Here is a 27,177-nt window from a genome sequence, read left to right as displayed (position 1 = left end):
CTTCCCCACCTACTTCTAGAAGTGACTGTGCAGGGACAGGACAGGAGCCAGGCAGGCACAGAGGCAGAAGCTCCTTGAGCCCTCAGGCAAAAGTCCCAGCCTGTAACTCAGCCACTAGTAGCCAGCGCTGCTCCAGGACCAGAGCTGTCACACACACACACACACACACACACACACACACACACACACACACACACACACCGCCCTGCCCAGAACCCACCAGCTCTGCCCCTTTCACATCCTCCTTAGCTCCTCCCACCCCCTCCACCTTGTGCCTCCCAAGCAAGGCCTCTTGATAGGTGCCTTTTCTAGAATCCCCACCCTCTTGCTGAGCCTCCCTGCTCTGGGAATTTTTGCACAACCCTTCTCTTATGATTCTGTGGCTAGACATATGGAATCTTAATTTTCTTTGTTGGACCACGGACCCCACATTGACATTTCTGTAAATTACAGTATTTGACTCATGCAGTCTTCAAGCCTGGGAATTGGGTCCATGTTCCAGCCTCACAGCCCAAATGGCCCTGAATTCATGAAGCTAGAATGCACTGATGCCAGAGTCCTGTTAGCAGTTTCTGTTTCTTTGTTTTGAGACAGGATCTCATGTAGCCCAAACTAGCCTTGAACCTTCTCTGTAGCAGAGGATATGCGTGAACATCTTTCTGATTCACCTTGTCTCTCCCTCTTAAGTATTAAAATTTTATGCTTCACTATACCTGGTTTATGCAGCACTGGGGATGTAACCCAGGGCTTGGTGTAAGCTGGACAACCACTCTACCAACTGAGCCACATCCCCAGTCCTCTACAAGCAGGTGATGATGGTGGTGGTGATGGTGGTGGTGATATTGATGATGATGACGATTGGTTAGAAAGGCAGCCTGAAGCAACCGAAGCTGGGCCCCATCACAGCTAGGTCCCACGTATAGAAAGCTACCCAGGGCAGATAGAGTCCCTCATGGCCCCTGTCTCAGCAAGTACCCCAGGAAGCCAGGGTTCCCCACCATGGGCTATGAGATGAACTTGGCCTCAGGTCAGCTGGAATAGAGCAGTCTGGCTTTACTGGTCCCCCTTAGCTCAGCACGTTCTGTGTTCTTGAGAATAACAAGCAGGAAGGGGAGGAGCAAAGCCTGGAACCCTCAGAGATCTGCCCGTCACACTGCTAAGTTTCTCAGCCTGCTATACTCTCCCTGCTCTGGGAAAGATCTTGGTCACATTTCCTCTCTGCTGTCACCTCCTCCAGGTAGTACTCCTAGTGCTTGTAATTCAGACATCCCCTCTCCAACTCTTCCCATACCCCCAACCTCTGGAACCTCTTTCCTCCTGGCCATCCCTGGTCTTTGTAACTTTCCAGGTTGAGCTTCCTGAATGATGGGGACCATGTCCTGCTTTGTGTCCTTGGCCTACAACCTACCATATAAGTAACAGGATGACAGTGTTGGGCAGAGTAGCAGCAAGTGTGATCGAGGGCTCCTAGAAGAGAGGACAGAAGCAGCCATGTAATGTGCTGTGGGAGACGAGAAGGCTGAGGTCAGAACGGGCTCAGTGGTTTCTCCTCATGGTGGCTGGGTCTGTATATCTGAGTTCCCTCAGTCTGTCATAGAGTCCCTCCAGCCCTCTGAGCCAGTGCCACAAACAAGCCCTGGTCTTCGAGGCTGGATTCATGCTGCTGCTGAGTCAGCACTGTTTTCCTCTCCCTTCCCTGGCTCTTGTCTGGGCACCGGTGAGTCCTTGACCACAGCAGCCTGCAGCCTGCTGCTTTGTAACTGTGAGATGGCGATTAGCTCCCTAACACCTGCTCTGGACCAGCTCCTCCAGCCCAGGCTAATTGATAGACGTGCTAAGTGGAGCTCACAGAGTCAGAGACAATTTTTGGAACTCTAACCGGCATCAAGAGACTGACTTTCAGATGCTTTCAGGGAAGGCAACTGGGAACTAGACTGGGAAATTGTGGGAACATGACTTTTAGATGCCACACCCACCATGCACCCATCCCTGTGCATACCCTCCCAAGGTGCACTGCATCATATGGCCAATTAAATGAGGATGTTGGCAAGGGACAAAGGAGGAGGGCACAGCTATGTTTTTCAGAAGCTATGGCCTTCTCCTCAGGAGACTGTCTCCTGTCCTCACTCTGGCCCATATATTTCACCTGGGGGTGGGGTATACACAGGTGCCTCAAAAACTGTGGCAGAGCAACAGAGCTGACTACTGCTCATTGTCACAGGTAGGAGATTGTTTCTTCTGTCAGCCTCTCAGAGGGTTTGGAACCCAGAAAACAGGAATGATGGATTCTGGGGGACTGTGGGGCAAGGGGGTGGCACCCTGATAACAAGCCTGGCAGATGGAACCACTGGAGTTGGGGGTAGACAGCTCCTTACTGAGTGGTGGAGAAAGAATCCAGGAGCAGTGGTAGCAGGTGGTGATCCCCACAAAGTGCAAGACAGGTCTCAGGCTTCCCTCACTCACTGAGTTCCCAGAAGTTCTTAAAGATCACCCCAGCTTTCAACCACACATGCTTGCAGGGAAGAGAAGAGAAGCAGCGCCATCTACCACACACAATAGAACTGAACTTCACTGTGAGTAGCCCTCTAAGCACCCACAAGTGGTGGGTTGCTGGCAGCTACCAGGATTGTGAAAGATGAAGGTTCACTGAGGGATGGGACAATGTTCTAGGGGAATGCCTCTAAAGACAGACACAGAGGCCCGGGTGGATCACCTGGAGCCTGTGCAACTGAGGTGCAGTTTGCTTCATCTTCCAGGTGCAGATGAAGCGGTCTAAGGGACAGAGAGTCCCAGTTATGCCTGGTTGAGAGATCTGGGGAGCACCTGCATGTCTCACTCCCCCACCTCAAGCTGACCCACACCCTTGGAGTAGCTTCAGTTCACATGGGGGAGGAGAGGAAAGCGGCATGCTCTTCTTCGAGTCCTGTCATGATTTTAATTGTCCTGTGAACACTGGACCTATCATCAGAGTCCCCTCTGGAAGTGGCCTGGACATGGTACATACTTGGTTTTGCTCACTGTCCAGTCCTGTGACCACAAGCTAAAAAAGGTTTGAATGGTTTTATGAAGAAAATTTTAAAAAAGTATTCATGGTCCTCTGTGGCACGGGGAAACGAGGCAAAGGTTAACGTAGCACCCATACGTGGCATGGCTGCCTGCGCTATCTTGCCTGTGACCCTGGCTGCCATTGTGAGTAGTGGTGGATTTAAAATCAGGGTAGAAGCTCCATGGCCCCTGGATCTGAAACACTGTGCCACGAACCTTCCAGAAGCAGTTTCCTGAACCCACAGTGGGCACCCATGCTCCAGGGGACCCCTGTGGCAGAAGAAAGGACTCTGGTCTCATCCTTGGTCCTGGTCTCTATTCATGGGCCTATTATTTGATGTGTTTGGGAACATGAAGTTTAACGTAAGGTGACTCTGTGGCTTTGTCGTGTGGCATAGCGTGGAGAGCTGGGAGACAATGGTGACTGGTTTGGCACATGGGAGGCGGAGGAGCTGGAGGTCAAGTGAGTGCATGGGCAGAGGCCCTGGAGCTTTATCATGAAATGGTGAGATCACCCAGACAGGACACGACAGAAATCCGAGATGGTTTTGTGGTAGTTGACCATAGAGTGGAAGAACTGAAGTTTGGGTGTGGGAGGATGGAGAGGAGACTCGGGGACAGCAGAGGAGAACAACATCTCTGTCCCCAAATCTCCACTCCATGTCCAGGTGAGCATCCACTGCTGCTTCTAGGACAGGCCTCTGCCTAAGCTGTGAGTGTCCCCATGTGTATGGAGGATGCCCACATGGGTCAAGGGTCTTTGTCCTCAGCTCACCTACAGCTTCTAACAGAACTTGCTGGGAATCCGGCCTGGCATATGGTGGTGTGATCCATCTGGCAGCCACAGCGTGTCCGTGCTTCTGGGTTCTGTCATGTGCATTCGCCGCCCCAGTCTGTTCTAGCCTTGAGGGCCCAGGATGAGAGGAACAGAACAAGCCAAGGCTGGCACAGAGTGCCCCTATGGCAGGCCCCTGAAGTTCTCTGCTTCAGCCTTGGAAGTTGGGGAGGGAGAACCTTGGGGAGAAGCCACTCTTGAAGCCATGTGAGGCCCATCCCAGGCTCCTGTCCTGACCAAGCCCACTGCTCCACAGACCCCAGGCTGCTGTTGGTATTCCTTTGTCCACACTTCCCTCTTCCACACTGCCTGCAACTTTGATAAAACAACTTTCCCAACTGGCTGTCCATGCTCACTGATGCTGGCATGAAGCCCCCCTTTCTCTTCCCAAGGGACTGGCAGGTCCCTTGGTGTCCCTCATACCCAAATTCTCCTGTCACAATGCCTGCTGCTTATCATAGGTAATGAGGAGCCATGGTTGGCTTCACACTGGCCACAAGGGACCTGTGGGCTCTGAACTCACTTCAGAGACTAAAGTGCAATGTGACAAAAAGTTTAGAAAAACCTGAGAGCTAAATTTGAATTTCACAAAGGCAATGGGCTATTCTTACTGTGTCTCAAATATCATACATATATTTATACTAAGCATTTGTTCATTTGCTGAAATTTTTTATCCAACTGGCCGTCCTATTGGCTGGCAGCCCGGCTTCCCCTAGGCTCCAGCCTCTGAGATCATGTTTTAGGGATGGAGTCTGCCAGCAGCCTTCAAGCTCAGTGGCAGAGGTCACAGCACATCACCCCAGTTACACAGGGAGAGCATGGCTTCCAGCTAGAAGTGCCCTAGGCCTTCCCTTTCCATGTTGAGAGTGGTGCCTCTCCAGATGCCCTCCCTCACTGCTCTACCTCTGGCCTCCCTCCAGCTTCCCTATAAGACAACCCCAGGTAAAGCCCTCATTGGGAACGTCTATGTCTAATTATGTCACATCAGGCCTCAGAATGAGTTTTGCAAAGTGGCCTCAACCACGATGGGGCTGCCGTGCAACCTAATTATAAAACCCACAGCGCTAGAAATCTCAAGGCTTAGCAACTTGGACATGATGGAGACATGCTTTATGCTCATAACTCAGAGAGCTTGTTTTAAAAACCGACTGTAAAACCATTTAATTACTTGGTCTTAAAACCAGCCATGTGGAAATTATGTTTCTTCAATGTGCATTTTGGATGCAATTTCTGGCAAGCGTACTCCACAGTGGTTCGCAGCACTCCAGGCTCCCCAAAGCACCCTCCCTGTGCCTTCCTTGGGGCCCTCGTACGGCCCACTGAACCTCACAGCAAAGCTGAGGAGTTGGAGTCCAATGACAAGGACCAGCAGTGCCTGGAATGAGCAGGAGCCATAACAAAACTTGGAATATTTGATGATAAACTTTATGTTCTGCCCATTCATCCACCTATCCACCCTACTTTCCATTACACACACACACACACACACACGTATGCATACACACACACATCCTTTCACTCACCTACTCATCTGTTCATCTGTTCTTCCACCCACCAACCCATGTACTCATCCACCTATCCATACACCTTTGCACCCAGCTACATATCCATCCACCCAACTGTCTACCCTCCGCCCTCCACCTACCTATGCATCTCCCCATTTGCTCTTTACCTGCCCACTCATTTATCCTCTCATCCATCCACCCTTCTATCCATCTGTCCATCCACTCTTTTATCTTTCCATCTATCCACACATCCACTCACCCACCTATTCACTGTCTGTTTATCTACTCATCCATCCACCCATCTACCCATCCATCCATCCATCTATCCACCCGTCCATCCATCCATATATCCATCCATGCATCCATCCATCATCCATCCATCCACCCATCTACCCACCCAAGTACTCATCACTTATCCCCAGAAGCCAGTTGACTGTATTATCTATCTGTGTTCCTATTCACTTCTATGAGTATTTACTTGTACATGTCCCCCCGGCCACACACCACATATATAGGTATGCATGTATATGTGTGTATATATGAATATATTAATCCATCAGTCCATCCATCATGTATGTGCCATGTGCCATTCCTCTATATGTTCACCTATTCACTGATATCTCTCTCTCTATCTGTCTATCTATCTATCTATCTATCTATCTATCTATCTATCCCTCCATGTACACATACATGTGCATCCCTTCATCCACAATCATGCATGCAGAAAGTCTTTAGCCTTTGGACAACTCCTTTCTACCTAGTTTCTAGGCAAGCAGCCATGGAGTGAGTACCATCTGTTCTCTAGCCCCAGAACCATCAGACTAGGGAGCCTATGAAACCAATGTCCAGAAGAAGAGAAAGTTCTGAAGTTGAGGAGCAAGAACTGCTGGGGGGCCATGATGGAGACTGGATATAAAAAGGGAGAAGGGAGCATGGAGCAGGCTCATTTGAGTTGGCCACTGACGGACGTATGGGAGCTGTGGGTATCAAAGAAATGGACATTTGCTCTGAAACTGAGGCCCACTAAGCTCCAGCTTCCCCATGCTGGTTTCTGTGCCTTTGGAAGTTCCTTAGCTGTGAAGGCAAAGGGACTGGGCTTCAGTAGTTCCTTCATCTATGCTTCACCTTCTCACTCTTGCTTCCCCCAGGAATTCCTGGGGATGAATAGGGGAGCTCCTGATCCCCCCATTTTCCCTCTCTCCTTTTTTATCTTACCATCACCATTTCAGATACCAACTAACGTGCCAGGACTGCCCACCTCCAGGGTCCCCTCATATTCCAAGCTGCCTCATGACATCTTCATCTGGTAGCCTGCTGGCATCTTGGGGTCTACATCTTGTGACGTTATTGTCTGCTTCTATGACCACCTCCCAAAGTCAACACAGGAAGCTGTGCCACGTGCCCTCATGAAAAGGCTGGTGTTATCTTGTCCCTGCCTGCACGTGCGCCGTGTTCTGCCCACTTGGTCCCCATTGAATGGCAAGTGTCTGTTATCACCTGGGACTGTGTGTAGTTACATTGGCACTGTGAGTGACCCTGGCATCTGTGGCTCTTGCTGCAGGCCTGGGAGGTAGAAATGGGAGTTCTGTGCCTTGTTTAGAATCTAAGCTGAGGCCAGGGCTGGAAGTGCATGAGTGAAGGGCCAGGTAAATGGCATATATGTTTCTCCCTTCCAGATGGGCAGACAGCCAGGTCAGTGTCCTGTGTCTGAAGATTCCACGCCCCCCTGAGTACCCGTTCCCTTCCTGTTGTTCCTGAATTCACTCTACTACCCAAAGCCACTATCGATGAGAGCTGGCATCCACATGGTAAATCAGAGGCACCAGTCTGTCCCTGTTGGCTGTGACACCATCCACTGCTGTCCATAGGGAGGGGACTGCTAAGCAGTTGGAGGCTTTGCTGGCACTAGCTGTGACCAGACCCTGTGAGATGTCAGCAGAATACTAGATAGAGCCTGGCTAGGGAAGGGTCATATGTGGAACTAACTAAAAGTACCATTAACAGGTCCTCCCAGTGCCTACCTGTTACTCTTGACTGCATTTGGACAGTTGTGCCCACGCATGTATGTGTGTGTGTGTGCGTGTGCACTAGAGCAGTAATGATGAATTCAAATGTGCAGAAGATGTTTTTCCTAAATTGCAAAGATCTTTTGCTGAACAAAATCTTACAGAGGCACACGATCAATAAATCAGATCAAAGGCAAGCAACATGGTTGCAACAGGACTTGGGGCTGGAAATGCTGCTTTCTGGGCATCTCTGTCACTTGCTCAGCCATTTGTCATGGAGCTGGACACCCTAAGGAAGAGTATTAACCCCTCTGGAAAATGGGGATCATGAGGTGCTGCATCTTGGAAGGGACCAAGAGTGGACGTGGTAAAGTGGTCAGGCATCAGGTAATATGAATTACACCTGTCACCCTGTCCTCAGTGTATTAGTGTGGTTGATGTATCTGATCACGTTTCCCGATGTCATAGTAATCCTGTGAGCTGTAATTGGCATGTTTGGGACTGACTTAAATGGCATTCTGGTCAAGAGTAGTGCAACCGGCCCCAAAGCCTAGCCCTTCTTCCCTGGGGTCCTCCAGAGGGAGAAGTGCCCAGAGCAGCCTCAATCAGGAAGGAACCAGTGTATTCCATGGGTCGCTGAACTGATTCCAGGCTACATGTACATACATAGCAAGAGTTCAGCTCAGGTCTGCTGGCTACAAAGCTCTTTCTCTGCAGGGATGAGACAGTTATGGAAAGATTTTAAGGCAGAGGTAGGAAGCCTCCCATCACCAGGAGTATTCAAGCAAAGCTCAGAGATATAGGTGATGATTTCAGTGTCATAAAATATGTGGTCCAGCTTGCCTCAGACTAGCTCTAGCTCTCCAACTCAGCTGTGAGCTAGCTTAGGAGTCACTGAGTTTTGGAGGAGGCAGGAACTATCTTACCTTACCTGTTTCTCACCTGAGTCCTGCCTTGCCCTCTGTTTTTGGCCTGTGGGAGAGGCCATGGCCAGGCCACCACTGAGAGGGATCTGGGTACAGGACAAGAAGCACCCTTTCTGTCAGGACATGCCACCTATTCAGTTAGCTCTGTCTTGCAGTCTCCCTGCAGTGGCAAAGTGCCCTGGGAAGATCCCTTCCAGGGCCCCTCTCCTTGAAAATGTTAATGATGTCACCATTCCCTTCCCTCCCATTAAAAAGGGTGAGAAGGAACTGATAAAACGCATGACCACCACCACGGCCATGTTCAATGACTATATGATAACATAGAAGTCACACCATCCCTCTCTATGAACAACTATCCCTTTCTACGAATACCAGTTATAATCACAAGAGATCAGAGACTGCTGGGCAGTGGTGGTGCACGCCTTTAATCCTAGCACTTCGGAGGCAGAGGCAGGCAGATTTCTGAGTTCGAGGCTAGTCTGGTCTACAGAGTGAGTTCCAGGACAGCCAGGGCTACACAGAGAAACCCTGTCTTGAAAAACCAAACCAACCCCCCCCCCCAAAAAAGAGAGAGAGAGAGAGATCAGAGATATCAACAACCCCATGAATGACATTATTAAAATCCCATCACTGGGTATTAATTTACAGACATGAATATGCCACTACTGACTAATGCCTTGAGACATCAATAACCTACCATTAATATTCAGTGGACTCAGAGATACCCCACCCCACCACTGACAGCAGAACTCAAAGAGACTACACCTTACCACTGATAATGGGGCTCAGAGACTGCACCCAGCCACTTTAATGGGCTTAGAAAGGCCATACACCAACACTAACAAGACTTGGGCATAGTGGTGCATGCAGAAACTCAGTTGAATCTCTCATCCTCGCCATATTTGAGCTTTCTGTGGTACTACCCTGTTCTGATCTGACTGGCTTGTAGCATTGTCCATCTCTGTCCACCATCTCTGGGAGACACTAGCGGCCAGATTTGATGTCAATAGGCACCCCAGTTAGCTATTGTTCTTAGGTTTCTTAAGTATCTGACACACAGTAAGTGTTAATCCAAGTCTGATTATTTTGTCACCCATGTTGTTCATGCTGAGTAATCAATGTGCCACTGTCATGTCACTCAGGTATTGTCTATGGCTGGAAACTGGTTTCCCGTGCAAGGTTCTTCTCTGCTCTACACAACACTGCTTCTTCAAGAACCAAACAAGATGCAACAGGGCAGGGGAGGGGGGAGAGAGAGGCGGGAAGCATTGTAAGAACCAAACAGGAAATTGTAGCAGTTAGTCGGACAGAAAGCTGCAATGAGGGCCAACAGGAAGGTGCAATGAGAACCAACAGGAAGCTTCAGTGAGGGCCAAACAGAAAGCCACAGTAAGGGACAATAGAGAGCTGGAGTGGGGGCCAAACAGGAAGCTGTGGTGAGGGACAACAGGAAGCTGTGGTGAGGGACAACAGGAAACTGCAATGAAGGCAAACAGGAAACTGCAATGAAGGCAAACAGGAAGCTACAGTGGGGGACACCAGGAAGCTGCAATGTAGGCCATTCAGCTCTATCCTCGATGGGTTCTCTGACCAGAACAGTCCCTAAATAGACATGCAGGCCAACTGGCTCTGAGGCCTCGATCATCTACCTCCAGGGACAGGGACCAGAATAGACTCTTGCTTGAGCTGAGGCAGCACTTTGGACTACCTCACTCCTGGGCTAGTGGTGACAATGACACCGTAGCCTCTGGTTTGTGAATATTTGATGAGAATGTCTTAGGGGCCCTGTCATTCCCACAGTGTCACCATTACCCAGGCGTAGCCAGCCCTGCAAAGGCAGAACACTAACGGTGCTACCATGCAGTCCCTCGACTTCTGCTGTTCAATTAGAGCAGATGAATGAACAAATTGTTCACTGATCTAATCTTACACAGTTAACACAACTGTCCTGATAAAAGACAATCTTGCAAACACAGTCGCTCCAGAGAATTCACCATCCTCCACACACTGCCCAGGCGAATAGGTTTCTTTGCATTGCCTGCGAAATGCCTTCAGACAGGCAAACAAATGCAATTAAACCACATTCCCTCCAGGGCCTCCATGCACAGCCCCTCAGAGAACAGAGGTCTCAACAATACCCCAGCTTCCAGTTTCATGTTATTGACAAGATTAGCCATAAATCAAGGTTGTAGAATGTGGGTGGTGAGTTGTTTTTATGTCTCCTAAAATATGCCTGCCTTCTTCGATGACTATCGATCAGGTGCCAGGTTTCAAGGCAGCCCCTGGCCAAGGGAAAGGCGTGCCTCTTCCTTTCAATTTACAAGTGTGCCCAGGGACGTTTCTTGGCATTTCAACAATTGTCAAGTCAGTAATTAAAGCTGAACCAGCCCTTAGCTGACAATCAATTCTGTGATTGTGTTTGAGTGGCTGTTTCACTAAATCAGCGCTGAGTGCTCATCAGCCCAAGTGTTAGCACAGAAGCAGGGTGGCTGCTACAGCAAACAGAGCCATCCATGTGTCCGTGTGAGAGCATATGGCTCTGTGATCCTGGGCAGGTCATTTCATCCTCCAGGCTATTGCTTCTCTGACCGGAAGAGAGACACAGACATTCTCACACCCAGGCTATGAAAGACTAAGGCTTGTGTTTATGAATGCATCCTGACCAGAATTGGGACAGGTATCGGGAGTGGGAGGTTGCTTTCCTGATCACTATGATAGTCCCACATGGTGCTGGTGTAGATAACTAACAGGAGTCCTGTATATGGTGTCTCCACAACCCTAGTATCCTGCATCCTATCAATCACTACCCATGGGTCCAGTTCTTACCCTCCCCTCCTTCATAAGCTCTGAAGTATCCCCTCTCCAGATTTGCTGGCTTCAATGAAATTCCACCCCCTACCCCAACCTAACCCAACCCACCTCCGCACAGTCTCAGGCATGTGAACACTTTGTCCTCTGGTGATGACACTGTTTGAGAAGGCTTAGGAGGTGTGAGCTTGTTGAAGAAAGCATGTCAGCGTGTCAGAGGAGTGGGCTTGGGAGTTTAATGACTTGTGGCATTTCTGGTTGCCTCTGCTTTGTGGTACACGTGAGCCCTCAGCTTCCTGCTCCTACGGCCATGCCTGACTCTGCTATCATGCACTCTAACCCTCTGGAGCCATAAACCTTTTCTTCTCCAAGTTGTCTTGGTTACGGTGTTGATTATCACAATATAAAAGTAACTATGATATCAAATAAGGAGAGTTGGGGTGCCCTGCAAGAACAACTATGTGCTTGTTCCTAGATGGATGGTCTTGCTGTAGTCTGCTGGCTCCTGATGAATTTGCTTGTTTTTTTACTAGGATGATGGGGTGAGCACATGTAGAGGTCACAGGACAACTTGGTTGGTTCTTTCCTTCCACTGTGCTCCCAGATCATCAGGTTTGTGCTCCATGTGCTTTTATGCTCTGAGCACTCTGCTCTTACAGCACTCCTGGTGAATTTCTAAGAAAGTACAGCAGCTCCCAGCTGGGGGGGGTGAGGGTGCTCTAATCCTGTTCTGATGTATTCTGCATAATGGGAGCTCAAAGCTCTTGGGAATCATGCTGTGAACAGGTGTCATCTGCATCCTGTCCCAACACATATTTCCATTTTGTCACCTTGATGGGAGGGGGGGGAATGAATTCTCTAGCTCACAGCAAGCTCGCACTGCTGCAAGAGCTGATTGTCGTGAGGCAGCCAAGTCCTGGATCTTGTGGGTCAAAGATGAGAAGTCAGAGATATCAGGACGGGCTCTACAGGGAAAGGTCTGTGTGAAGTGTGTATTGTTCAGCAAGCAAAACAGGAATGGACTAAATCCTGACCTTTGACTGCTAGTATAGTTCTAGATCTTTTCATCATCGGGCCTTGGTCAGAAACTACAGTGGGCATGGAAAAGGACTTTAATATTGGGACCCAGAGGCTTCTGTATACAGTAGATAGGACAGCTAGAGTGAAGGCTTAGATGGGCTGAGGTGATGGTCACATGATGACTGTCACAGGCTGGAATGAAGGTCATAGGGCAGACGGTAAGAAGGTTGGAAATAGCTGTCCATTTCGCCAGTTGTCTTCTCATCCTGTGCTGGTCCTGGGAAGGAAGCTGGGGACACTATTAGGCCCTGGGCCAGCCCAGAGAATCTCTGGGAGACCAGTGACCCTGCTCTTAGTCAGCTCCAGTATGTCATGATGGTAGGAGGAGGGGGTGGCATCCAGGTAAGTTCTTTTCCATGTCACACTCTCATTCCAAAGCAGCTGAGAGAACACACTTCAAATGACCTTCCCTGGAATAAGCCAAACCACATCTGGCTCCTAGCCCCATGTGTGGTCATGTAGTCCCCAGATGTCCTTCTCCAGACCAGCTTCCCACCATCCTTACCCTGAGGACCTCTCTCTCCGCTGGGTATGTCTCAGAAACCTTAATGGCTCAGGCTGATCCCTGATCATCTTCCCAAGCCAGTCATCCTGTCTCATGTCCACATTTCTGTGAATGACACCCCTGCCTGTATCTGCTCATGCCAGCAGGTTGGAGCATTCTGTGTGGTCCATGTCACTCATTCCCTTCCCAAGTCATTGAACCCCCACAGCAAGGCATTGTTAGCTCCCATCCACCCTCTCCAGTGTGCTGCTTTTGTCTGAGTCTCATTTAGCTTGACCACCTGGCTCCTACAGGCCCCATCCTCGGTGTACCTAAGGCTGCATCTCAGGCACACTGTGTCCCGAAGGTAGCCAATCAGATGACCACTCCTGCCACTCCAGATATCTCACTGAAGGGTGCCAAGCCCCCATGTGCAAGTCTTGGGGTATAAGAAAACGGTGCAAGTCTTGGGGTATAAGAAAACGCACTGGGCTGGAGAATTCTCATTCCTCATGACTCACCCACTCAGGTCCAGATGAGGCTCAGGCAAGTTCTAATTTCAGATCTGGGGGCGGTGCCTCTGTGTTTGTCTCTACTGTCTGCCTCTCCAGCAGTCAAAACCAAGCTTCCTGGATTCCCAGCTGGGCCTATCTGGCTGGCCAGGAATATATGGGGGTAGGGAGCTCAGCAAACAGGTGATACTAGTCTTGAGGCTTAGGCTGGCAGAACCCCCAACACGGAGTGTGCGAGCACACACACACACACACACACACACACACACACACACACACTCATACATATATACATAATGGAGAGACAGGAAGGAAGGTCCATGGGGCTGCCAGGCAGGGCTCTGGCAAGCAAAGATGACATTTACTTTCTTCTGTTTTTTTTGTAATCCCCATGTAAGTGGTTGAAGTCTGATGTGTGTCACCGGGGCAGGCGAGGAGTTAACATTACCTTTTGGAAGAGATGGGCTGAAAGCTTCATGGCAGGAAGTGGACCAGGGAAGTGCCCACCTGGTGGGCATGGACACAAGAAGCCTCAGAGGGAAGCAGTCACAGGGGCACATCAAATTCGGAGGTTCAAATTAGTACCCCGTGGACCACAGCAGACAGGAAGGAGACCGGACTAAACCTGGAGGCCAGAAGAAGTCATGTAGACCTCAAAGCAGTCAGAATTCCTGCTTGATATGGCCAAGGGAACAAGGATGGAGCGCAGGTCCCACCCAGTGAGCCCCACCTCTGCCAGGAGCTGCCCCCAAGCCCTTCATGTGTGGCTGCATTGACCTTCCATAGACGCTATCTGTCTGCTGCAGCAGGGCAGCTGGCACACTCAGTCTGTGTTCCAGAACACAGAGGTCCTCTCTCAGTCTCTGTGGGCCTTGAGAACAAAGGTACCTTGGAGGAGGGGTTTGCTGCAATAGGAGCTCAGGACGTGTGTGCACAGACAGTGACCAAGGTAGAGAAGGACGTCGGTGCAGCCAAATGAGCACCATACACCAGGCCCTTGGCCTCTCTGTCCTCAGCATCCCCTTTGAGAAATGAAGGCAATCACAGTTCCTTGGTAGTTATGTGTGAGTGCTCCATAGACCATTTCCTGTCCCATATAGCTCTGACCCTGTAGCTCTTTCCTAGGGCCCAGACCCAGCCATCAGTCAAATGAATGTGTCAGATATATTTCTACAGCATGTTTCAACATGTTGCCTCTGATTTCAGGAAGCCCAGCCTCACGGGCCCCCAGGACCTAGCTCAGGTACCATATGTCTCCCCCAGAATAGTAAGTAGTAAAAATACACCGTTGGAAATAGAGTCTGCCTCTCGATTTGGAAGTGCAATCTGCCCGCCTCCACCCACGAGCTGCTAATTGATTTGCTTTTTGCCCCAGGACTCTCATCCTTGTCAGCACTTTCTTCTTCTTTCCTGGCTCACTCTCGAAGGCAATAAGGCTGAAAATAGACCTCGGTGAGCTTGCCGGGTTCTTGGCATTCACCTCAGGGTCACATAGGCAGAGGCCCGGACCCACCTCAGAGTATAGTGGCCTGAGCTCAGAGCTCTTAATCAGTACTGAAGTCACAACACCTACTCAGTGTCAGTTGGAGTTGTCTGGGCTGGGATATGGCTATAGCAGATAGACCCAGCTTTGCCAGGCTGTGGGGAGGCTTCCCTAAAGAGCATAAACAGCCACAAGGCTCATGGTGTAGGCCGTTCTGGGTGAGGGTCAAGGAGCTGCACTGACTCTGTACCAGGGAGGGTCTCTGTGGACAGGAACTGCTAGATAAGCAGATGTGGGAGGAAGGCCCTGCAACCCCACCCACAGGTTGACTGTGTCCGGCCACCTGCAGGTAGGGCTTTGTTGTCTGGGAGTTTGTACTCAGAACATTTGAAGAGAGCTCTTTCAGTTTGATATGTGGTCCTGAGTCATGGTGGAAGTTCAAGGCCAGTGTCCCTATCACCACTGGCTGAGTTGGGCTATCTCCATCCTCCTCTGCATCCATGTAGGGAGCAACACGCACCCAGAAAGGCAAGGTGCCTACTGCCTCAGTCTATCATAGAAGCACAGAGTTGAGGTGGCTGATACAGGAGCCTGGAGTGGTGAGGGGAGCTGGGCCAGGGAGCCCTGCTCTTGGAAACCCGTCCATCACATCACTACCCTAGTTTGCCAATCAAATCTACCCATTCAAGGCATAGCTACTTGTGTGCCCCTACTCAGAGAAGGCCCCTTTCCTGCTCATGGTTCAGCAGCCATAGAATGAATAAATGAATGAATGAGCCTTCACTAATGCTCGCTACTGGGAGCAGTGAGGAGGAAGAAGTGAATGAGACTCTCTGGCTGTTGGCCTCTCGGCTAATTGAATATTCATGAGAATATTCTCCCAAAGAGAAAAACAAACAGGATCCCATGAGAGTTCCGGTGGAGGCGAGGCCAACCATCCTGTCATTCACGCATACATTCTATTTCCTATGTAGGATGGACCAACTGCCAAGCCTACCCACCCCTGTGCTCATGGTCATAGGAGTTGCTCAGAGCATGAAGTTCAACCAGGAGGCCCATAGCAAGCAGTTGCTATGTCAAATGCATCATGGGAAAGAGCTTTAATGAGAAGCATGTGGGTTCTGGGCACAGGATTGGCCAAACCGGGGGTGCATCTGGGGTCTAGGGTGGAGAAAGGGATGTCAAGTGGGCAGGTGAGCCACATAGGGTTTCTGGGTAGCTTGTGTCTTTTTTCTTCTTGTACAGGTATCGACACATAGTTTGGACTATCTAAGTAAGGACAAGGGAGCCAAAAGTTCCTGAGAGCTACAGCTGGATGCTCTGAGCAAAACAGTTTATGAATTGCAATGCAAAGTATAAAATAAATATTCATGATCCCCTGGTGATATAACTGAATGATTAAGTAAATAGCAGGGAGGAAAGGCCAGTTCTAGTGTAGAATTCCATCACTGCCAAACTGTTTCACCCTCTGGGAAGGCAGGATACAATCCCACTACAAAGAGGACAGCAAAGCAAGCCACAGCAGAGGGGCCTGAGGGTCACCCTCCAGCCAGGACACAGGTACCAGTGTCCTGAAGACAGCGCCTCCCCCACTGGAATCTTCTAGCAAATGACATTGCAGTGGTATTTGCTAGATCACAGGCTGAGGTAGGAAACTCAGCAGCCCAGCTTCCCAGGAGGCTGCAGGAACCAATCCGTGTGCCTTTCCACTGCCACATTGTCAAGGCAGGGGGAGGAACCTAAAATGTCCCAGTGAGACCTGCCTGACATCTAATCCCATGGTGACTGCTATTAGGTCCTGGGATAGAACCAGGAGGCCAGTGACACCTGAGCCCAGTGTGGTGTTTGGATGATATTAATCATGCTGACGCCTGGAACCATTATGAATGAGTTTATTTAAGCCAGATCTGCAGTCCTAACTCACCACTTAAACCTGACCTCTGCACTGGCTTCCACCATGGCCTTGGGTGTTCCCCACCGTCACTCTTTCCGCTTACCAGCACACACTTACCACTGCAGAGCGTCACTGTGACACGGGGAATCACCGGAACTCCCCACCCTTTACCCTTTCTTCATTCCACTCTGCAGCCCTTCCCCGACTTACCCCTGCTCCCTCTCACCTGCAGGCTCATCTCAGACAACATATCTCTGTCCCCGTTACAGAGAGTCCCTCCCAGGCCTTCGTGAACAGAGGTAGTGGGCTTCGTGCAGGAGGAAATGAATTAATGTTCCCAGGAAGCTCATTGAATTTCCTTGGGAAGAAAAACATGGTGGGATTATCATCGGCTCACTCAGAGCGGAGTGAGTGTGCTATGCAGCCCACTGAGCCTTATGGGCCCGTCATTGTCTTCTTAAGATAAGCTTGACCTCTGAAGGGCCATGATGGCTGTATCCAAACAGAGACTACTCTCAGTGCCCCACACCCTGGAAGCTGTATTCTCCTCAACTACACTCTTCAACTATGCTGGTCCCCAATCAGCCCCAGCCCAGCAGAGTGTCCTTCCTACTATAACACCCTGCAGAGCCTGTCAGCTGCTTAGATCTTGACCTTGGCTCTCTCCTGATGAACAATGTGTACATGACATCTGGATCCCTTCTCTGTACCTGTTTCCATATCTAGAAAGCACAAATGAGAGAAGCATGAGAATTCCCTTTTAGAGTTCTGTGAATATAGCACAGTTACACCATGGAGTGGCCCAGAATGAGGGAGGTTTGCTTGAGGGCCTGCATCTATATACATGAGAAGGAAAGTGACTACATGTCAGCCATGACTGCACCAGAGGTCACAGCACAAGTGGGAGACAGGGTGGCCAGACTCAGAAGGGCCCAAGGCATGGCCTGTGTGGGTGGACTGTTTTCTGCAACTACGGATAGCTGGGAGGGTTTCTGGGGTCTGATGCCAGTGGTCTCAGCTTCCCATCAGGGAGTAGACAGTAGATGGGACTGGAGAGTTCATGGCAGAGAGCCAGTCCTCACTCTGCCATCCCTGCCCTAACGTACTTCAGGGAGGCAGAGCCAAATGGCCCTAGCACCCCATGTCTGCATGCTGTGTGCTGGGGTCACTTCCCCAACCGACCATAAGATCTGGCTTGTGAGTTCTACAACTTCCCCTTTCATTTCTGAAGCCCTCCTATGACCCACAGTGTGACATCAGCTAACTTTCTTGACTATTCTGGGATGTAGAGCAGAGTCCCAAGCAGCCCAAAGGAGCTGGTGTCCGTGGGGAAGTTTAAAAGATGGTGGGTCAGGTGGCCTCCCAGTGCCTAGGGAAGGCTGGGTTCCCTGAGGGTCCTTGACCACCACAAAGCTGGGTACCACAGTGACTTCTCTTTAGGAAGCTTTGATGAGGCAGAACACAGTGTGGAGCATAAACCGCACCAGCCATAGAGATCCATCCGCTGGTTTCAGAGCTACATAGGACCTGGGGTACTCATCCAGCCTGTGGGCTTTCTGTCACTTCAGATGCTCCACACCGGGACATGGTATACACATAGAAAAGAGGGATGTGGCAGTCCCCACAAGACTAAGCTGTCAAGAGTCTCCCAATGACCCATTCCTGTGAGCCTCTCGGGAACCCACCTCCAGCAGAACCAAATTTGTATGAGAATATGGGCCGCTCTCTAGGAGTGGGACTGAGCATCCAAGGGAAGGTGTTCTGGATTCTACTCCCGGAGGGCCAGGGAATCATTTTTCTCTGCCTCTTCTAGCTCCATGTGTCCAGCAGCCAGTGCTACCATCTCTGTGCCCTTGTCCCCTCTTATTAGGACACTACTGCTGAGCTTGCCCTAAATCTATGATGTCCTCCTCTTAAGGTCCTGCACCTGTCACCTATGACCATGTTCCCATGTAATGTCCCCGTCGTGAGTGTGCTCTATCAGGAAGTCAGACAGTCATGTTTCTGTCTTTCCACAATGTCCCGACTAGTATTTCATTCACAAGCTACCTCAATCTGTTGGCTGCAGTTTGCCAACTAGTCCTGATTCCCTTGATAGCTAGCCAAGGTGAATACTGGTTATTTATTCCAATCCTAATTACCAATATTAGCTCTCAGATAATAGTTGCATAGCACACAGAAGAGTGTGTGTGCACATGTGCACACAATGCTTTTATCTACCTATCTACCTTTATATGTAGGAGCCCTGCTTTTTTCGTCAACTTGAGGAGAACCCCAATTAAGAAAAAGCCCACTACAAGATTGGCCTGTGAGAAATTTTCTTCATTAATGGTTGATGGGGGAAAGCTCAGCTCTCTCTGCATGATACTGACCCTGTGCAGGTGGTCCTGGGTACATCCTCTCCCACCACAACCAGACAAGGCAGCCCAATTAGGGGAATGAATTCCCACAGACAGGCAAAATGAGGGATAGCTCCCACTCTGGTTATTGGAAGACCCGCATGAAGACCAAGCATATGCAGGGGAAGGCCTAGGTCCAAGCCTTGTATGCTCTTTGTTTGGTGGCTCAGTTTCTGAGAGCCCCTAAGGGCCATTTTAGTTGACTCTGTTGATCTTCTTGTGGAGTCCCTTTGGGTCCCTCAGTCCGTCCCTCAACTCTTCCATAAGACTTGCTAAGCTCCATCCAAAGCTGTGGCTCTTTGCATCTCTTTTGGTCAGCTGCTGGGTAGAGCCTCTCAGAGGATAGTTATGCTAGGCTCCTGTCTATAAACATAACAAAGTATCATTAATAGTGTCAGGGATTGCTGCTTGCCCTTGTGATGAATCTCAAGTTGGGGCAGTTATTGTTTGGCCATTCCCGCAGTCTCTGCTCCATCTTTGTCCCGGCAATTCTTATAAATTTTGAGTCAAAAGTTTCACAGGTGGGTTGGTGTCCTTATCCCTCCACTGGAAGTCCTGCCTAGCTACAGGAAGTAGCCACTTGAGGTTCCATATCCCCACTGCTAGGGGGTCTCAGCTAAAATCACCCCATAGACTCCTGGGAGCCTTCCCCACCCCAGGTCTCTGGCATATCCCCCACTCCCTACCCCTGCCAGCTGCCAATTTCTATTCATTCTCCCAGCCCTCTGACCCTTTCTCCTGTCTCTCTCCAGACCAGGTAACCTCTTCTTTACAGCATCCAGGTAAGGATGTTGCAGCCTTTCCTTGCTCTTGTGTGTCTGATAAATTACTGGCCTGGTTTCCCTCTCTGATTTAACACATCATTTACCCAGAGGGTTCAGTTTACTTTAGAGAATCTCTACAATGACACTTTCTCTGCCTTTAGAAATAAGTCATTTTGCTGGCCAGATGGTCTTATTTACGTGCCCACCACAGTACAGTCACCCTGTCCCTATGTTTGTGCTCAAAATGGAGGCAAATGCTGCTACTGCTAAAATGAATGTTTAAAAGCAAAGAACAGCCCCATGACTCACAGCTTACACAACATGGAGGTCTTAGGACATGACACATTCTCAACTCTCACCCTCCCGGGGGCTTAGTAGGTGAGTACGTGTTTTCAGGGGACACTAGTCAGCTGGCTGTAGTGACCCTGCAGTAGCCCTTCCATCCCTGTCAGCCCCTTACCCCCCTTTGAAATCTAGGCAACTACCCACCTAATAGCATTCTCTTCTGCAGACAGGCACCTCCACTCCCATCACCCACGTTCCACACATCACCTGTACTATATAGTCCTCATTCAGATGTCCTGAGTGATACCCACACTTGTCTCAGCTCTCCCCTGAGCCCACTCTTCTTTATAGTAGATATCCTCAACTTCAGGATTCCAGGTCAAGCCTCAGCTCTGCCACAGCACCCGCAGAGGACATTCAGGAGCAAAAGTGGGCAATGGCAATGATGGAGAACACGCCTTTTAACGGTGACCCTGATTTCAGTCTCACATTCTGTGTTTCAGATCATTCTGGTGAGCTCATCCCTCGGTGACCGGGAACAGAGCCTCTTCCTCAGCACTGACGAGGGTACCACATTCCAGAAGTATCCTGTCCCCTTCCTCGTGGAGACGCTCCTGTTCCACCCGAAAGAGGAGGACAAGGTGCTGGCTTACACCAAAGACAGCAAGGTAAGAGGACATGGGGTGTGAGGTCCCATGACCCAATCAGATGAGCATCAGGACAGAAGCAGCTTTCCCCATCAGGGGACTCTGAACCCCCAACTGATGAGGAAGAGCCTTGCTGGAGCTGGGAGGCATGAACCTCAATATTGCCCTCGTTGACACACACATGTGGCCGTGTATCAGCATGGGGAGCCTCACACCAATGGTGTGTGTTACAATGACGAGAGGTGCCGCCATGCATATAACAGGCAAGAGAAAGGTCCCAGAAGGGGTCTCTGGCCCTGGTGACAGACATGCAGTACCTGCCATACTGTGGCTATCGAGTGAGCTGCCCTTGGCACCCAGAGGCCTATGGGCCGGGTAAGGAAGTCTTAGATAATGCTGAGTCCTGCCCTCTGCCTCTCCTCCTCTGCCTTAGGCTAGAACATGCTCAGGTGCAGGAGCACTCTCTGGTTTCCTGTAACCACATGGGCAGTGACTGCAGATTTTAAGGGTTTAAATGACAAAAATATGTCTTGTCACAGACCTAGAGGCCAGAAATGTAAAATTAGTATCTCTGGGCTAAAGTTGAGTGTCCCTGAGTCTCTGGGGAGAAGTGGTCCCCCTTTCCCAGTCCTGGTGGTAGTGGCTGTGTGCTTTGGGTTAAAGTAGCATTGCTGTATCTCACGGTTAAGTCTCTGTCCATCCTTAGAATGCCCACTGCACGGCAACATGGACACCCTTGGTGTACTTATGTCTATGACTATCTGAACCCTCCCAAAGGCCTGACCAGCAACCCCTGGAAACTGCTATTCATCAGCTCCTGGGAGAGGGACAGGTGTGAGGGACAGCATGTATCCATGCTCTCAGACTCCTGGACCTGAAGTGCAACAAGCATGAACCCACTCTCCATGTTCTCTGCCCCTTCCCTAGTGCTAACATTCAGTTATGTGTTTCTGTTGGTGTCTGATCACAATCTGCAGCACACACACACACACACTAGGGCTGGGCTCTGGGAGGTAGCCATGTTTGATTTATATTTTACCATTATAATATCAAATGTTCACTGAAAATATATGCTGGGTAGATAGATTATAGATGGACATAGGCAAGGATGGTTGGATGGATGGATGGATGGATGGATGGATGGATGGATGATGGAAAGATGGATGATTGGATAGATTATATATGAATATAAGAAAAGACAGATGGACAGATGGAAATGGATGGATGACTAGATTTTAGATATATGGGTAGTGCCTTAGTTTGGGTTTTATTGCTGTGAAGAGACACCATGACAAAGTCAACTCTTTTTTTTTTTTTTTTTTGGTTTTTCGAGACAGGGTTTCTCTGTATAGCCCTGGCTATATCTATATCTATCTATTTCTATCTCTATCTCTATCTCTATCTCTATCTCTATCTCTATCTCTATCTCTATCTCTATCACTATCTCTCTCTCTCTCTCTCTCTCTCTCTCTCTCTCTCTATATATATATATATATATATATATATATATATATATAACCCTGATATATATATATAAAATAGGTGGAGGGTTCAGGGGCTAGATGGGCAAACAGATGAGTACATAGGAATGTGGGGTAGAGAGAGATACCCAGGTAAGTAGGATGGATATGTGGGCAGGAGGTAAATGGTGTGTAAATAAATAGATGGGTGGATGAATAGATGGATAGAAGTTGGTCAAATGAATGAACATATGAATCAATGACAAATCCTACTAACAATGATCAACCAGGTAAGAGAACCCCAAGTGGAACCCTTGGTGATGGCCAAAGCCAGCTTTTCCCAGAGCCCAGCCTTCTTGCCAAGGTCTAACACATATTGACTAGTGTCCCTGGCCTATGGCTGCCTGTCTGTTCCTATCTCTTTCCCTCAGGGCTGAACACCCTTATGGGTATTAATAGCAGTACTTAGCCTTCCATGTAATTAGACCAAAGCGCAGCTACGGCGAGTTATTTTCCTGAAGAAATTGACTGTGTTGCAATTGCTCCTTAATTTATGGTGCCCTGAAAAATTAATGGAGCTGAAACCTTGGTTATTTTCCTTGGCTCTTTTCTGTGATGACAAGGAAAGAAAGGAGAGGGAAAAAAGGTTTAATTGCTGTTATAAAAGGAACGAGGGATTTGAGGAAATTAGTAAGTGATGGCCGGCTTGAGTTTTGTCGGGACTTGGTGGTCTGGCAATGCTTAGATGCCCAAGAAGCTGTGTCTGAAGTGGAATCAGGCCAGCTCCGACTCTACAAATCTACAGACTTGCTGTTAGCCAGGCATCTGGACACTGCTGAGAAGCACACACTGTGAAGCACTCTGGCTCGGAGCAGTGTGCTGGGCATTGGTCCTAGGTCCTTAGGTAACTGGGACTATGCCAGGCTTTTCTGGAATGTTCTGGGTGTGGTTCCTGGCTAGTAGGGTCCAGGATTCCATGTGGCTCTCATCTGGGAAGTATGTTGGTCTCACCACATGGGTGGAACAAAACAGAAACATGACCAGCTTCAACTTTGACCTGGTGTAGACAGAGTCATACACCAGGTCCAGAGCACCCAGGTAGGCACAAACAGCCTATGAACAGGACTGAGCTGTTTGCCCATACTCATTTCCCCTGCTCTGCCATTCCCCCACCTCTCCTTTCTCTTCTCAGATGCCTGCCCTTGCTCCAACAAAGGCTCTGCCTTACTTGGGAGTATCCTGCCTCCCTCTGTTCCTTCCTCACTATGTCATGATTTGGGACACAATCTGAGGTACCTTACTGTAATCTGTCCAGGCTTTTTGGGTGATACCCAATATGTGTCCCTCCCAAGTCTTAGCAAAGTCCTAAGGCTCCCTGAACTGGTTCACGCTTTCTACCCAGCTCTCTTGGGAATACCATCTCATCACCCACAGCCTTATCTCCCTGGGCCTGAACTGTAGACCTGCTTTCTGGCTGGGGCACTTATTTCTAAGATAAGGTCATATTCACTTTGTTTTGCTTTGTTTCCAACTTCCCCTCTCTTCCAGTCAAGAAATTCTTCTGGGGCTGGGGAGATGGCTCAGTCTGCAAAGAGATTTTTGCACAAGCATGAAGACCTGAGTTCAGATCCTCAGCACCTATGTAAAAAGCAGAATGTACATTTCCCTCTGTACTCCAGGGTTAAGCATGCTCCCTGAGACATGAGGAGAGAAGGAAAACACCTCATCTCGATTTGGCTTTCCAAACCCTGTGAACACATTCCTATTCTGACCGAATAGTCTAGCTGCAAGAGAGTCAGCGCAATGGCAGGCATTAGTGTTCCACCTATGAAGACAACAAGGCATTCTGAACAAGGGAAAATGAAAGCTGAGCACCTTCAATTGTGATGCCACCAGAGCTTAGAGCAAAGCTGTTAGCCCTCTGGTCCCATGTGAGGATCACTGATATGCACTCCTAGGGTGCACTTTCCCATGATGTCACCTTCTCCTTGCCTTGGCTGCACATTCTTATCCTTTCTCAGGGAAGCAATGCCTTAAAGTACATTCTACCAATCTCCTGATACACACCCTCTGGAACTGATCTACCACCTTGCCACGAGCTACCTCTGTAGATTTTAGCTACTCGGGTATCCCTTCAATGTTAGCTCTTGTTTACTTTTTATGTTTATCTTTTATTAAGCAGAAGTGTTCTATTTCTGCAGAATTGATGACAGATAGTATAATCACCACCCCGCATGAGAATGAATTGGAAAGGCTCCATAAAGCTCTGGGATAAGTATCATAACACCAGCACTTTGGTGGGCATAACTGTGGTAATGCCCCCAGAAATGTTGTCACTAGACCCATTTAAATGTTTTTCTTCTTGACTGGCTGTGAGTGTGAGCAATGCTCTACCAATTTTCAGATGTATAAACTGATTCGTGGGATGGAAAAGGGCTTGCCCCCATCATTCAGATGATCCAGAGAGAGGGCCAGAGATGGCCAGCCATTCTTCTGGGGGACACTGTTTTACCACTGACATTGTACTGTAAACTTAGGTCTATGAGATGAGAATTGCTGCTATGTGACAATGCTGTGTTATACTGAGTAATGTGTTACCTCTCTGAACCTTAGTTCCCTCATCTTGTAAAAGTAGAAAAATTATTCTTCTGATGGTTGTGTCTGTGATCATGTATGTACATACGTGTGAGAGTCTGTAGGTGTGTGATTGTGTGTGTCTGTGTAGGAGGGAGTGTGTGTTTCTGTATGGGCTTTCAGTGAGACAGCATTTGATATAGACCACAGCCAAGCTGAGTCATGTGCCTTGATAGTTATTGAGCCTTGGGTTATGCCAGGTACAAGTCCAGGGACTTCACAGATCACAGGAGTACCTTACCTGCCCAGCAGTCATCCAAAAGAGGGAAACGTCCTTGTTTAAAGCTCTTTTACAAATGGAAGATGATACTTTCTTATCATGTGATCCAGAAAATGTATCCACTCATATTCCAGCTACCTGTTAGGCTGGTTTTTTTTGGCATCTAGCCATGCTTATGTGTCCAGCTGGGGCTCTCAACGCTCTCAGATTCTGCTCAGAGAGCAGAGGTGAGGGTCCCATTAGAGACCACTCAGCCCACCAAGTCAGAAATACCTACTCTCCTGCCCTTTCTAGCTAGCCCTTGCGCCATGGTCAAATGTGTTCATTCATTCAGAAAACTCACTGGTGTACCTGGTAGACAAGGATCCATTCAGCAATGGTGCAGAAGGTGAGCGAGGTGGGTGAGTGCCCCCAGGCAGCCAAGGGTATGCAGAGATTGGAAATGGGGTGGAAGGAAATGAGCCTGAAGCTGGAGGCTCCACAGCCAGGGCCAATTCCCGGTGCACTGTTCCGAGCTGAGGAGCTTCCACTGTACATTACCCAGATGCCTGGCACCTCGTGTGATGATAGAGATATCCCACCAGACCTCGTTGAGGGTAGAATGTGGAGCCCTAGCTTTTAATATGGGAAACTGGGGCTTAGAAGAACCCAGAACACACTCATACTCGCTCCTCTGTGGATGAAGTGCTCTGGCAGAAGCCATGCCTGCTGGAATCACAGGCTCCCCCTTCAGAATGTCACTGCCCAAGGATGCTGTTTGGTGGGTGAGAGAACTTAATGTCATACAGGCACAGAGAGCAGAGGCAGAGGCAGAAATTTTCTTCCTGTTCACCCTCTGAAGTCAGCTGCAAGTAACAGTGTCACACAGTTCTGAACCTGAAGACAGATTTCAATGTGCAGAACCCTGTGGGACCAAAGGGGTCTCCGATGCTCATGTGTCTCCAGAAAGAGAGAAAGGGCATGGCTGTTATAGTAAGCCAGAAGTGGAGATGACAACCTATGAAACCATGAAATAATGCAAATGAAAGATGTCTTGGGGACAGTGGTGACAGACTCGCCACAACCATGCCTGCTGTCTCAGTATGTGAAGCTTGGTATGAGAACCATGAGAATGGAGGACCAGGGATATAGGAGATGAGGGAGGTGGGTGTTGGGATTCACTGTGTCTGTCGTGCAGCAAATGCATGCCTGGGTTATCTGTTCTACAGCTGGGCTCTGAAGCTGACCAGCTGCAAATCCTGACTGTGTAGAGAGAAGTCAGTCTACATCCACTGGGGTCCTCCCACTGCCCCATCCCCATCATAGCAGACAGAGGGCATGCTCAGAAGGAAGCCTAGGCCACTCTACTCAAAACTTGTCCCTGACCCTGCCTGAGAGATGAAGCCATAGCCCACCCTGGCTACTCTCTGGTTCTGTCACCCTCAACCAATAGCCTCTTCCTTGGCAGTCTGCAGCTGAGGACAAAGGGCAGCACTCCCTGTCCAGTGAGGTCACCAGAGTCCTGTGCAGAAGTGTCCCACAGAAGGAAGTCCTGAGAATGGCTGGAAGAGGGAAAGAAGAGGCAGGATCCCATGTGAATCTACCAGACTACATGTGCTACCCCAGGCTAGACTGGAAGAGGGACCCCACCCGTGGCAAACCCTCGGGATTTGACTGTCCCTCCCCAAGAATTCACCTGTCAGGCTGCCTGGGTGAGAAGACTCCCACGTGGAGCCCTCCCTTTGGCTTCAGCCCTTGGTGGTCAGCCTGCAGCCCCAGTATGCCTGTAGGACAAGAGTGACTTCCCTTGGGGGAAGCCCTGTAGCTTCCCTGTCACTCGGACTTCCCTGCCAATGCTCTGTCTCTCTTTTGTCTGCTCTGCAGCTGTATGTGTCGGCGGACCTGGGGAAGAAGTGGACACTTCTGCAGGAACGGGTGACCAAGGACCACGTGTTCTGGTGAGAGTCCTTTCCTCGGGAGCCTTTATTCCTCTCCTCACTCCAGGGGGGGGTCTCTAGGGTCCTCTGTGAGCTTCTGGGGGTGTCCAGGGCTTAGCATCCTTCAGGCTTTATTCCTTCATGGCCAGGCTGTGTGGCTTTATGTCATTCAGGCCCCACCTTGTTCTCTGTATCTATCTACTGGGAAACACAGGGACCCTGGCACAGTACAGCTCAGGGTAGCTAAATGTTCCTGGCTGCCCTCCTCCCAACT

General features: G+C 49.5%; 1 protein-coding gene across 2 annotated transcripts in view; it reads left to right on the top strand.

Annotated features, from left to right (window-relative positions):
* The window catches only part of Sorcs2 (sortilin related VPS10 domain containing receptor 2), a 365,519-nt gene that overhangs the window by 283,716 nt on the left and 54,626 nt on the right, over nt 1–27,177 (top strand). For both annotated transcript variants that reach the window (XM_031341821.1, XM_031341822.1), the window contains exons 4-5: nt 20,530–20,694; nt 26,851–26,924. In XM_031341821.1, coding sequence (XP_031197681.1) covers nt 20,530–20,694; nt 26,851–26,924 — 239 coding nt within the window. The remainder of the gene's footprint in view (nt 1–20,529; nt 20,695–26,850; nt 26,925–27,177) is intronic.

This window comes from Mastomys coucha, unplaced genomic scaffold (assembly GCF_008632895.1).
Source record: "Mastomys coucha isolate ucsf_1 unplaced genomic scaffold, UCSF_Mcou_1 pScaffold22, whole genome shotgun sequence".
Lineage (NCBI taxonomy): Eukaryota > Metazoa > Chordata > Mammalia > Rodentia > Muridae > Mastomys > Mastomys coucha.
The sequence above is the reverse complement of the archived record's forward strand: the minus strand, read 5'-3'. Positions and strand labels throughout refer to the sequence as shown.